Source organism: Cottoperca gobio, chromosome 9 (assembly GCF_900634415.1).
Source record: "Cottoperca gobio chromosome 9, fCotGob3.1, whole genome shotgun sequence".
NCBI lineage: Eukaryota > Metazoa > Chordata > Actinopteri > Perciformes > Bovichtidae > Cottoperca > Cottoperca gobio.
The window spans coordinates 20558463-20571915 of NC_041363.1; the positions used below are offsets into that span (position 1 = coordinate 20558463).

At 40.7% G+C, this 13453-nt stretch overlaps 1 protein-coding gene across 1 annotated transcript in view; it reads right to left on the bottom strand.

Moving 5' to 3' along the window:
• fbxw8 (F-box and WD repeat domain containing 8) overlaps positions 1 to 13153 on the bottom strand; it is a 22575-nt gene extending 9422 nt beyond the window's left edge. The window contains 8 exon segments of the mRNA XM_029440264.1: positions 6303 to 6521; positions 7005 to 7201; positions 7514 to 7671; positions 11095 to 11183; positions 11452 to 11616; positions 12314 to 12418; positions 12506 to 12898; positions 12900 to 13153. Coding sequence (XP_029296124.1) covers positions 6303 to 6521; positions 7005 to 7201; positions 7514 to 7671; positions 11095 to 11183; positions 11452 to 11616; positions 12314 to 12418; positions 12506 to 12898; positions 12900 to 12989 — 1416 coding nt within the window. The 5' untranslated portion in view covers positions 12990 to 13153.
• Between the last annotated feature and the right edge of the window lie 300 nt (positions 13154 to 13453).

Sequence of the window (13453 nt, forward strand, 5' to 3'; positions counted from 1 at the left end):
AGGGGCATTCTTCAATTACGGATAGGGATGCACACCATTACCTCTGGCTCAATGGCTGCAACAAACTTTCTTCATACAAACTACAATGATGTCATCTGGAGCTGGCCTAATTGGTCAATTAGTGGCTGGTGTTTCCTCATCCAAATGAGACAGAACAACCAGGATAACCGCCAGGCAAAATTGTCTTTGAATAATTAAAACGATTAAGAAATTAAATCGAGAAGGGCGGGCGAGAGAGAGAGAGCCAGAAGGTAGACAGAAACAGAGTGAGAGTGAGATGGAGAGACAGCGACAAAGATAAAGAAGTTTGAAGGAAGGAGAAAAAAAAAAGAGGCATGATGTAAGCCTTGAGGAGGTGCCAGCAGTTTCTGTGTGTCCCTTATTTGGGCCAAGCAGAGCTTTAATTGTGCACCACCCCGGGGCAATGCCCAAATTACACCGGACTTTGAAATGACAGCTTGATAGGATTTGGACAGTGGAAGAGAGGGGGGGGGCGAGCTGAGAAAGAGGGAGGGAGAGGCATAAATGAGGCTCGGCCTGCTGTTCTCGACGAATCATTACAATTTCGGGAAGACATTTCTTATTAAATATTTGCCCACCTCGCCCACTAAAATGAAGAATGGCGCTGAGGGAAGCAAAGGAGCCGCTTTGTGATTATAAAGGGGCTGTTGAGAGACTGTAGCAGTATGCTTTGAGGAAGAATAATCATGAGCATGACTATAGAGGAGTTGTTAGGTTAATGCACTTCCTGGAGCCCCGGTGAGGCTTGCAGACAAAGGAAACTCTAATGGTGGCTTGCACTGGAAGGTTAATGTAATTACTCGCTTGGCTCTTAAAAAGATGAAAAATGTCGCAATTATTGCTGCACTTTTGAAAAACCCTTTTATGTCTCTGTTGCCTGTATTGTTTAACACATTTGGCCAGAAAATGGTTTGGTTTTGAGTTTCTAAGCAGAATATCACATACCAGGAATAGGGTTAGGAATGGCGCCACGATGCGATATTACCACGATACTTAAGTCACAATACAATATTATTGCCATTGCAATATGGCGAGTATTGCGATAACATATATTGCGATTTATTACCTTGTTTCAACTGCAAATTATGCAGTTTGTCAACATCTATTTGATCTAATAAGATATATTTAATATCTAAGAAGTTTTCGCTGCATTTCGGATTTCTTTCTCCGATGTCTCCATCTTTGTTTGATCCGACCTCCTCAGAAAAGTAATCAGCACCATCTAGTGGCCTGAAAAAGCAATTGTTACTAAAAAGTTTAACGTATTCGCAATATTATAATTGATATAATAAAAGATGGATACTTGGTGTCCGTGTATTGATACAATTTTGCCACGCAAAATATTGCGATACTATGCTATATCAATTTTCCCCCCCACCCCTAACTATAAATGCAAAAACACGAGCAAAGGAGGGCCAACGGTCTGAAGGTTTTCACGCCAACCAAAGTCGGACCACTAGCTGTTTTCATCAATGCTCCATCACGTAGAGAGAGAGAAACTAACAAGTAATCCCCAGCTGAGGGGAAAGTTTCAAAAGATATCCACAGACTGTTGGCTCTCCGTGGCCCATGATTCCCCATCTCTGTCATACGCAAACACCCACATCTGAAACAAATATGGCCTCAGAGCTACATTTGGTTTAGACACCATGTGGACAAACAGAGATTAGCTCATTGGCCCAGATGCATGATAATGGCAGGTTTGTGGTTTGATGTCATTTGGGAGTGTATTTCTAAGTCATCCCAAAAGAGCAAGCAGAGCAGAGTCTCAAACTTTCTTAAAGTATACAACCGTCGCTTTGTTTTGTGTATTTCCACAGACATAGAAAAGCCTGTGAACAGTTAAATTTGATTTCTCCCCGGACAAAAAAGAAGCTCGTAGGGAAGGAAGAAAATCACAAAGAGTAGTTCAGTTGTGATGCTTTGCTCACTAGTGGTTTGCGGTTAGAATTTGTTGGCTGTTGCCCAAACTAATTAAACAAAGGCAAGATGGATAAATAAAGAAAGTACAAACTCCAGTGTCATCCTGTGAGAGCTGGAATTTTAACATCCCGAAACAGCACCATCTATGTGTTTAAGGTGGTGTAATAAGTATGAGAGTGCAGTGCTGATCTTTGAGCATGTCTCTGGAAAGTTACAAGGTCAGAACTCATACATATTTGATATTCAAATAACAGTGTGTGTTATATGAAGTGGCTGACTGAAATTAACCAAAGCCTGCAAGCTAGTTCAGGAACGCTGTTTAACGCTGCTTACTGCAACAGTCAAAACAGAGGATTTGCTAAGTTATCTGGACAACCTTGCTACACGTTTGTGTAGCATTCTTATAGCATTTAATAACCTCACCTCCACCCAAGCATCCAACTGTAGGCTTTGGTGTTATCATAGTCACTTCCCAACCTGATGGGGGGACCTTGAAGGTGAAGCTAACCTTAAACCTGGATTCTTTCTAACATCCAGCAGGGGGATTGTATAGAAGTCTATTATAAAATGACGCTACTACTCACTTGATTTGTTACCTCAGTAAAAGATTTTCCTAACGAGTTTATGGTCTTCAATCGCTAGTTTCAAGTCTTCTTCAATACAGCTTGATGTTCAATTTGTTTGTCAAAGCAGGGTACGCTTTAGGGCGGAGCTACCTTGTGATTGACAGGTCGCTACTACAGTGTTGTCTGGTTTGGTGTTTTCTCTTAGAACTTTAACCCTTTCACACTGAGTTTTCAGTTCATGAAAGTCAATTGTAACATTTTATATTTGTAACAAGCCTCAAAATGCCTTATCAAGCGTGCGGTTGTACTTAGCTCCACCCTCTCGTGACACTTCTGGTTCCAACAAACCAAGATGGTGACAGCCAAAATCCAAAATTGCGACTGCCTAATTTGAGGCTTCAAAACCGCAGTCCACAAACCAACGGGTGACTTCACGGTGGTCCACTCCAGTCTATGCTTGTAACATATTCTATACTCGCATAATATTCACTTCCATGTGAGTTTGATTAATTACATTTCTTGTTTAAAGAATAGTTTTACTTATGTATTTGGCCGGGAAGCAACCTGTTGGGGGTTTCAGAAAGTAAATGATCCTGAGCTGTGATAAATACTTTTATCCATCCTACATTTTTTCCTATCCGTGCATCGACTACATACATAATGTCAAACTATCATTTCAGCCTTCCATGAATCCAACCAGCCCTCTGAACTTGAGGCAATGAGAGGAGGAGGTTTTCTGACAGCACTTGTGCTCTGTAGTAGATGCAGTGGATGGATAGTTTGCCAGCTTGTGTTGAAAGCCCAGCCACGAGCTGGGTGAATGCCTGGGTGCCCCCGGTCCACTGGCAAGAGGGTGGTGAGTAGTAATGAGGATCTGGAGACTGGCTCCACACACAGACACACACAGACACACCAATAAAGACAAGGATGACAAGAAGACAAAGCCAAAATATGATAAAGAATCTTCTCATCGACGGAAAGCAGCCTTTGTACTTTATGATGTCAGATTATAAAATCAAAACTCCAACAAACTTGGTGATCACCACGGATTCTGAATTAAGTTAACAGAAATATGACAATGAAGTGGAGTTCATCTAAATCAGAGTGCTGGAAATTAAAATGTTTCACTCTGCGAGACAAAAAAAGGTGCGAGATGACATTCTTGGATGGCATATTGGCAGAATTTAATGAAGCATACGTTTTCTTATTAAAAGGCTACATAAGAAATGTGTGGCATCACTCACGGTTGTGATTTCGGCTTTGTCTTATTTGCGGTATAAATTTGCTGTTCAAAGCGTTACGAGAGTGACAGACAGGTTAATTACATTTGTGAAACATTTTAATTAGTGAGAGAGGTATGCTAATCATGAATTGGCATATCTTAGATGGGAGTTTTGGCTAAGATCACTATGGAAACAATAAAGTGTTGTGCTTTCTTTCCACTATAATACAATTAATCAAATCTAAAATGCAAAGTATACTAGGACAGGAACGTTATCGGCTTGTTATCCTTAAATTTGAACATATTGAAGCTGAAGATAACAAATATGATTTCAGAGATTCATATCTTGAGATGAGCTGCGTTTATAAATTCAACTCAAGACATTTACTTCTGCAAAAACAAACAATACAATAATGAGATCATACTTCAATAATTGGGATAATTAGTGTGGCAAATCGGCAGATAATTCTTTCTAATAATTTTGTAGACACTTGTCTTAAAATAATGTCTTGTTCTGTCCAACCTAAAGATAATCAGTTTAAAGTGCTATAAAACTGAGAGAATAAGCCAATTCCCACATTGGAGAAGCTAGAATCATTAACAGCTTTCGGGTTTTTTTATAGATCAAAGAATCAAATAGTCCACTAATCATTTTATCAAGGATCTACAATGACATAGTTGTAGGGAAATACTGTAGATCAGATATGGTGCATTGGATCTACAGTCTATTAAGAGAAAAATTAACAAACTAAATACTTTTCACCTGAAAAACTATATTTTTCTCATCTCACTAAGTAAAACCATCTTGATTTCTAGTTTCTTCCTAGTTACATGCTTAACAAAACATATATTCAGCAGAACATGGATGTATGACTCTACATGATGTGGCTTTGTTTGCTTCATGATAAGGTGAGGCTGTTATATCACTTAGTGCTACTCTCTCCTTGGTCCACTATGTGGTGCTTTAGTGCTGCCACTGAATCCGTGCGTCAGCTGTGCTTTTCTACTCGCGGATGATGTCAGTGGAGAAGCGTTTGCCAAAAACCTGTCAATAACAAACAGATTGCTGCACACACACGGCGTGCTCGGGTGGCACTTGCTGTTTTAAAGCTTGCACTTGGCCAGTCGCTACGGCAGCCAACATCTGCTTTTTATTTAATGAAAAAATATTTTCTTTATCCTTTGTTTCAGCCATTAACATGGACAGAAAAAATATCTTGATGAATTGAGATTTAAAGCATAATGACCGCTGCAGAGCCGCCTCCTGATCCCAACAGAATCGTTTGTCTCGTAGCTCTTTGTGCCCTCTAAGAAAAGGCTCAAGAGTCAATTAGGTGCACGGGGTCCTTAGTAACACAATGTCTTTAGAAGCAAACAGATGCAGCTTGGGGAACAAAAGTGTATCAAAAGTACCCTTAAAGCCTATAGTAATTAGGACAAGGGCCCGATGAGGGCATGTCGCTATTTAAGCTAGCTATGACTACTATAAACAAATCCCCTACAGGCACATAGCATTCAATTCTAAGGGGAACCAGAGGGGTCTGAGGGGACACAGAGTAATAGTGATCACACTGTCAAGAGACCCAGTTTACATCTACACACAGAGAACAATCTTTATTTGCAAAGCATCGAACATTTCAAATCAGCTAAAAAGGTGTGGACCAGACATAAGGTGACTAAATGAAGTGTGCTCCATATGTAAAAAAAGGCGGGAGGCATCTTTTCTCCAGAAGAGTTTAACTGATGTAAGTGAGAGCAGGAGAGATTTAGCTATAAGCTAAAGTGATTAAACGAATAATGGCGTATTGCCAAAACCTCTGTCCTCTCTACTCTCCTCTGCGTAAATTGTATTCCAGAAATAAAACGTGCATCATTCCATTTGAGTAAACCAAATTGTTTGCCTTGGGCAATTTTTCAGGTTTTCATTATTCACCTGTTAAAAGCAAAAGTGACCTTGTTAACTCTTTTGGAAACCTTTCATGCCAATTAGTAAAGTCTGGGTACCATTCTTTTTTTACAATACATCTAAAATGTAGCTGCAGAGTTCTGAGGTTTTGCCATCTGCTTCGGCAACGTTCGCAGATTTGTTGAGGTTTGTTTGTCTTACTGAGACTTTTCAATTCCAGAAAGCACAAAAGAGCCTTGTTACAGCTCCATCAATTCCATTAACACACACACTAGATCCTTCCATATACATCCTATAGTGCTGTTCACAATGGACTACATCAGTGGTTCCAAGAGAGCCCTTCTCTATCATTGTGTCACCATTTATGGATATTTCATATTATATTCAATGTGTAGCAATAACAGTAAAGAAGTGATAAATTGTACAATCAACCCAAATAGTGAACACATCTTCACATATTTATTCTTACTGGTTGGTTGTTGATCGTAATAATATATTGTTGGTTTTATTTTTGTTATATTGTTTTTATTTTTTAAATGTTGTACCACTGATTGTTAAATGTGCAGTGAGTATATAATTGATCCCAATGTTAATATTTAATAGATATATTAATAAACTAAATAATAATTGAATACTTCATACTGTGCAGAGACACTGAACCCACCTTGTTTCCTCCATCGTGCATGGCCCAACCCGTGCGCTTCACTCCAAGTGCAACATGGGAATCGGAGACGTCCAGGCAGGTAACAGGATGACCGTAGACCGAGTGGAGCGTCCGTGGCTCCTCCTCCCGAGGGTCCACCAGGTACACGGCCTCTCCTGCTGCCAGAGCCGCCAGCGGGCACCGCTGCCCCCTGTCTGGCACTAAAACCAGGCTCTCTACCTGCCACACAGACGAGACGGAAGCACACTTCACTCATACAGCAGAAATAACTTGTGCTTCACTTTTTTATGCATTTGTGATGTAGCTTAAGCTCCAAGTGAGAAGGAAATTATTATTATTTATTTTAGGAAATAGGGGTTTTCATTCCTTGAAGTATAACAAAAGGCCTATGCCAAGGTGACATCTTAACATGTTTTAATTTGGGTGAATATCAAGCCAACACCCAAGGATATTCAATTCACAATCATATCCCAGAAAAGCAGAAGTTCTGCATGTTCGCTTGATAAATGACTTAATCAACTAATCATTTCAGCACTACTACTAGCTAGAAAGTGTAGTACAAGTCAAGGGTGTTCGATGCTTCCATTATTATATTATATGTTTTTAAAACAAGACATTTTTAGTCAAGAGAAAAATGTGTGAGGCATAACACATCAGTACGGAGCATTGCACACATATGAGGAATTAAACTGCCTGACGTACAGTCTTAGGTAGCTGAGCCCGGCAGAGCGTTCTCCAGTAGCCGCGATCGTCGGCGCGGTCCAGCCGAACGTGAGGCCCGGCAGCAGAACCCAGGACGGGACTGTCGGGGCACAGGGCCAAAGCCTGGATCCTCTCTGGGCTCTGATAGTGGTGGATGTGCTCTCCACCTGTCTCGGTGCTCCACAGGTCCACACAGCCTACACCCAAGACAGTGAGACACAGTCCCGTAGCACCTTAATAACTGCACTTTTTTTACATAGTATTGTCAATGGGTTTTTAAAGACATCTTACACAAAGGGGCCCCGGCTATAAGCCAAAGCTATTTAGGGGTCCTTGGCATGAAAACGTTTGGGAACCTCTGTAACACTAGAAAAGGCAAAAGCTCATTTTCTAATACTTTAAAATCCAAGAATTTTCTGAGGAAATACTGAACATATTTCTGCATATGATGTCCTACCGTCACCCAGAAGTGCTCATGGTTTACCACAGCGTCACACTGCAACACTCACCGTCTTCATAAGCAGCAGCAGCCACTGTGCCGTTGACCTGGACGTGACTAACACAAGGCCGGGGGTTAGAGTTGGCCGACAGGCTGTTAACCTTCAGGTAAGAGGCTGTCGAGTCCCAGTGCAGCGTGTCCCACAGCCTCACATCACCAGACGTGTACCTGAGATACAAACAAGCACATCAAGTCACACAAACAAATTCAAATTAGCTTTGTACAAAAAGGCTGATGAATGCAACAGCAGAATTATCGCCCATTTTTCCATCAAAGGGTGACAAGTTTGTCTCCACAAGAATACCTGACGTCACCCTCTCACCACTGAATCATTTCCCCTCTCACACCTTCCTCCTTTACTCACTCTGACTTGTTATTTTCTAATGTTCTGAAGTCTTTGTTACATGATCTTTCCAGTATTACAGGGGGGGGTGTTTGGGCGGAACAATGCAGAGCATTTTGAACTAAAGTCTTTTTCTCTCTCTCTTAAAAATAAAAAAACATATTAAAGTGATTCTTCCAATGGCTTTTCCCTTTTCCTCTACAAGAAACTAAAATATTTTGCTCCATTTCTATTTGTACTAGCAGTACGGTCTCCGTAACTGTGCCACAGAGAGGGCCTTTTCTGTGCCTGAAGGCAAACCAACATGTTCCTCATTAATCCGGTGGCTCACAGGAAGCAGTGTAGAGGTCGACAGAAGTAGACAATCTCCTCAGTGATTATTAAGGTTGCATTTCTGTCTCTTGTCTTTTGTTTATGGACCATTAAATCCAGCAACATTTCTTCAACAGACTAGAATGTGACATTTTACTGTTCTTGTACAACGTCACCTCCTCTTGTGTTTTTTTCCGTACCAACATCCAGCAATAACTTAGATCAGAAAAGCTGCTCTAATACAACCGCACATTAGCTCGAGAATAAGATAAACAAAAAGACGAAATTTCAATCTGTCAACTAAGACGTATATGTATTAGGGCCACAGTTAGAAAGAAATATTTATCAGAGAAGAAATATTGTAATATTACGAGATCGGCGGCTGTGTCACCGTCTCTGTGTCCCACCATTAGAGACTACTTTGATCTGTGGGGTTTACAAATTAATGAACATGACTTAATGATGTGAATAGGTGCCACATGTACATTTAAAGAGGTTACTTCCCCAAACAAAATACACAAAACAGAAGTGAAGGCTAAATCATAATACCATATAAACATTCACTGAGAAAAGTTGATCTACAGGAGAATAAATATTTGAAAGCTATAAAGATTGCCTGAGAGCCTTACTGCATTATATTCCATCACAGTTTTATATTTTAAATTGTCACCTGGTGCTTGAATTTTTTGTTTCCTTTACATAAATAAAAGATATTTCCACCATAAATTGGTGAATAAGAATAAGAATTCACCGGAATGCAGGAAATGTATTTCTTGACGCTCAAAATGACTTCCAGACCATCGCTTTATATTTCTCCCCTCCAATGTTGGACAAAACCTACGCCCCTGCCAATGCGCTCCCATCCTCAAGTAACAACAAAGTCACCCCCTTGCACTCAATAGGCTTGTGTTTTGACTCCCTTCTTTCCCGTCGGCCAAGTCAACGAGTTCTCACTGTAGGAGACGACAAACTGCCAGCGTTACCACCTCCACAGATACCATCATGTCTGAGCAAGTATCCGCCTCGCAGCCAGAGTGTGTGACACAGTGACAGCAAGAGTGGCAGAGGGTGTATGAGATGTGTGCGCCCGCATGTGTGTGTGTGTGTGTGTGTGTGTGTGTGTGTGTGTGTGTGTGTGTGTGTGTGTGCGTGTGTGTATGTGTGCGCCCGCGTGCGTGTATGTGTGACTGGCATTGCAGGGTTTGGCAGGAAGTAAACAATAGGAATACACACTTTCACTTAATTGGTACATCGCCTCAACACCGACTATTAACAGGATGATGATGTTGAATCTGATCCAAGTCATTTGGCAAAACTTTTGCATGTAGAGGAAACTTTGTGCACAGATTACTGCAATCTGCATGCAAAGCAAATGTGGCCTTTGTGTGACTGAGAGTTGCTGAGTTAAAGAGGCAGTGTCTCCTGTTGCCTTTTAAGTGCCAAATCTCATTCCACCGTTTTAGTAATAAGATTCTGTGGATGCAATTGAATAATTCTTGATTACTCTTAACTGCTATTGATTTGTTTGAACAAATTCAAGTACTTTCACTTAGATAAATGACCCTTTAAGTATCAATAATGGGAAAAGTATTGATGTTGTGAATGTGTTCATATCAATGGCACAAAAGGAAGGACTTAAGAGTAGGATCACATATTAGAAAAAGTGTTTTAATTCATGTCAAGAATGTTTTGGTACACTGTGTCCTACATCTGCGAAGCAAGAAAAGATGCAAACACACGTCTTCTCCGATGAGACACAGCAGGACTGAGGGGAATCTAATCGCATGACTCCCTGGAGACGCTGCACATCTCCTTGTGGGCAGTCCATCATGCTCCTGTGGGCCCTCACAATCTATCACCGTCTCAGCCGGGTTATTTTCAGGGCATGTTTGGTTTACACTCTTCCCTCAGTACCAACTTACTACAAATGTTTGCATAAAAATATGCAGAAATGTGTGACAATGAGCAGAAAACTGAATCGCAATTCTAACTGAATGTGATCAATAATGACTCCCACGAGGTACTCATTGTTGCTAATGCTGGAGGGTGCAAGTGTCAGTTATTAACACTGTGAACCGTCACATGTCTCAACTGCTGCCTGGAAACTGTTCATGTCCTACTCCAGAAATCTGAGATCCGTTAACGTGACGACGTTTAAATTGGAGTTTGTAACCAAGGAAAATGTTACTCCAAACACGTTCACAAATGTTGCTCTTTCCTTACCCGACGTTCTTTTTTCTTCATTTTACTTTATGATAATGAAGATCTGATGGTAAAAACATGAATATGTAACATTTCTGCATTAAAATGTATAAAAACAACTAGACCTATGTTATTATTTTGTTGAGTTGTGTACTTACATTATACCAAATGTTTCCAGCAATTTTCAAATATAGAGAAATCCGCAATTATATTCGGGGTAACTGTCCGTTTCATCTGGTCTCCTGTAATGTGTCCATGTGTCAGTGTTGTTGTGTAGCTGACTGCAATGAAGACAACAACTCCCATGACCCACTCTACTTGGTATTTTGTTATTGTTTTGATTGAGACCAAAAATGTCATATTATGATTTTAAGAGATTATTTGAGACCATTTGAATTTTGCAAAAACTCTAGTTTTTTATGACCCCCCCGTATTAGTTTTTAGTTATTTGCATATTTTATTTATATAGGAATAAATGTAGGAGGAGTTTAGTACAGTCTGTATGCTTTTTCAATCTCTGTTTAATATAGTGTGAGTGTATCCAACATTGACGTCGAAATTTGCCATACTTCTAATCAAACGCCCCGTCATAAATCAGAAGATTTATACTGACATTTACGTGACAAGATAAAGAGTATTGATATGATTTCAAGGTGTACGAGCAGAAGTCAAAGTTACAGCTGATGTTAATGCACATCGGTTGTCGGAAGCATGTCGGAGTTCCTGACACTCACCCAGCAAAGACAAAGTTTTCACAGGAGTTGACGTCACACAGCACCTTCCCCAGCTCGAACTGCAGCTGGCTGATGGATCCCACTCGATTCTAGACAGAAAGGATTACCTGGCTGAAAACAGTGTTCCATGTTCAACAATATTATCTTGTTGCAAAACACTAATATAATTTACTAACTAAGTTATAGAGAAGTAGAGGTTGTCAAAATATAAATTACAGTTACAGTGGGAGACATATATAGTCCATGGTCTTCTGGTGATGTACGGTAAGTTGTGCTTAAATTTCACCAGACAAGCTCCAGTTCAGCTGTTGAATTTGGGTGATTCTGATTCACCGCAGCGGAACAGCTCGGGCTTACCTTCCAGTTGGAGCGCACAGTTTTGGCTGAGTTCCTGCAGTCTCGCAGCGTGCTCTTCCAGCAGGGGGAGTCAGACACGCTGGCATCCTGATGGTAGCCCTTCCCCGTGCACATCTTGAACCACAGAACACCGTCCTCTGCAAGGACTCTCCATGCCCTGCTCACCTGGGGAGGAGATTGAACAGTGTAACCGTGGCGATTGAGTCAGCATACATTACGAGCGTGCATCAATTAATTTATTGCTTAATGGGCCCGGCTGACTGCCAAGTGGGCTCTGTGCACCACGTGCTGTAGGTCCGACACACAAAATGTAATTTATTAATCTATATCAATTAAAGTCATGTAAAGTAATAATGCTGCCCGAAGCAATTCTGCATGCTGGGGGAAGTGGAAGGTAACCGTAATTTAAGGCCTTCACAAACCAAAAAACCTGATATCAGCAAGCTGTACACGGTGTGGTCACTTTACACAAAATAATAGCAAAAGAACAAATAATTCAATAAGAGTGCAATTCTGTTTCTTTTTATGAATTGAATGTGTCTTTTTGCCAGCAGAAAAATCTGCTCCAGGCGTAAAGGCTGCTGGCTTAGTCCCTCCCAGATTGTTAAAGGGTGATTTTTCCTTCTCAGACTTTATACAAATATTTGTTAGAGGACTGGTAAGGTAGAACTGTCCAGCATTTCAGCATAACATATTGAGAATATGTGTTTTCCATTTTCTTTATCTTGATACCTTTATGGGGTCTAGTCTAAAGTAGCTGTTTTTCAGCTGTTTGTTGTTTTTGTCCCAAAATAAGGCAAACACATAGCTATTGAGTTTTTCTTATGTTATATAATGCAAAACTCTTGCCCCAGCAGCTCACCTGTGCACATCGGCCCAGCTCAGTACAGTTGAGATATTGGAATATCTTAAGGGCTAACTCGTACGGCAGCTCAATATCAAAGAAGGGAATATCATTGACTTCATTCTGCAAAAGAAAGAAATACAACACACTTTATATAGGTACTGAGCTGATTCTGCTCAGCCACCATCCACATCATTACTATCCTCATACCAGATCCTGAATGAGTTGATCCAACAGCTCCTTGTCTTTCTTGACTTTTCTCTTAGGCTGCTGCTGCTGCTGCTGATGCTGCAGGGATGCACTGCGGACGTTGGTCATATTTTGATACTGCCTCTTTCTCCTGGTTCTTTCCTCCTGAATCCTGTCCAGCAGGGGACTTGTCCTCCCATCCAGCAAACTACGTGCAATGGACACATACTCAGGCTGTTCCTCTGACTCTGCTGCAGCTTTTCCACGACCACTAACACATCCTTCATCTTCAGCGCAAACAACCTCTTCTGGTTTTGAAGGACTACAGGCCTTGTTGAGATTTTTTAAGTCTTTAAAATACTTATGTTTCAAGTCTCCCTGACCTGACTGACCAGGAACATCCAAGGAGGGGGAAAGGAGCACAAACAAGTCGCTGCTCTTCTGTATTACTCGTTAGTTCTTCTTTCCAACAGTCCCTGAACGCAGCAAGTTCGTCCTCGGCCATATTTCTCAATCATAGTTGATCAAATATAACTGTACAGTGTTTTAAAAAGGATGTCGTAGAAATGTGTTAGTTATACAGACCAGTTAAGTGGTATTTCGACACCGACGCGCAAAACAAGCACGCGTCCTTCTTTATAAACAGTCCGACGAGGGACAACGCGCTGCTGTGCATACGTTCCGCGAGGTTTTAATTCCTCAGTTTTATTAAAGACGCGACCAGGGTGATATATGTTTTTATGGCCACAACTTGCAATTGTTCTCACATTTCTTTTACATACATGTATTTCATGTTGAAGATTATCTTTGAAAAAAAATACAAAAATGCATCTTTATTAGGAAAACAATAACAGAAGAAAACACAATGTCCCAGAGCACACTACAACAAAAGATTCCTCAGATCAAACCAGACAGGAGAGATTCAAGAGTTAACCATTGCATCTTTCTTTTGGGAAAAGATGATGTAAA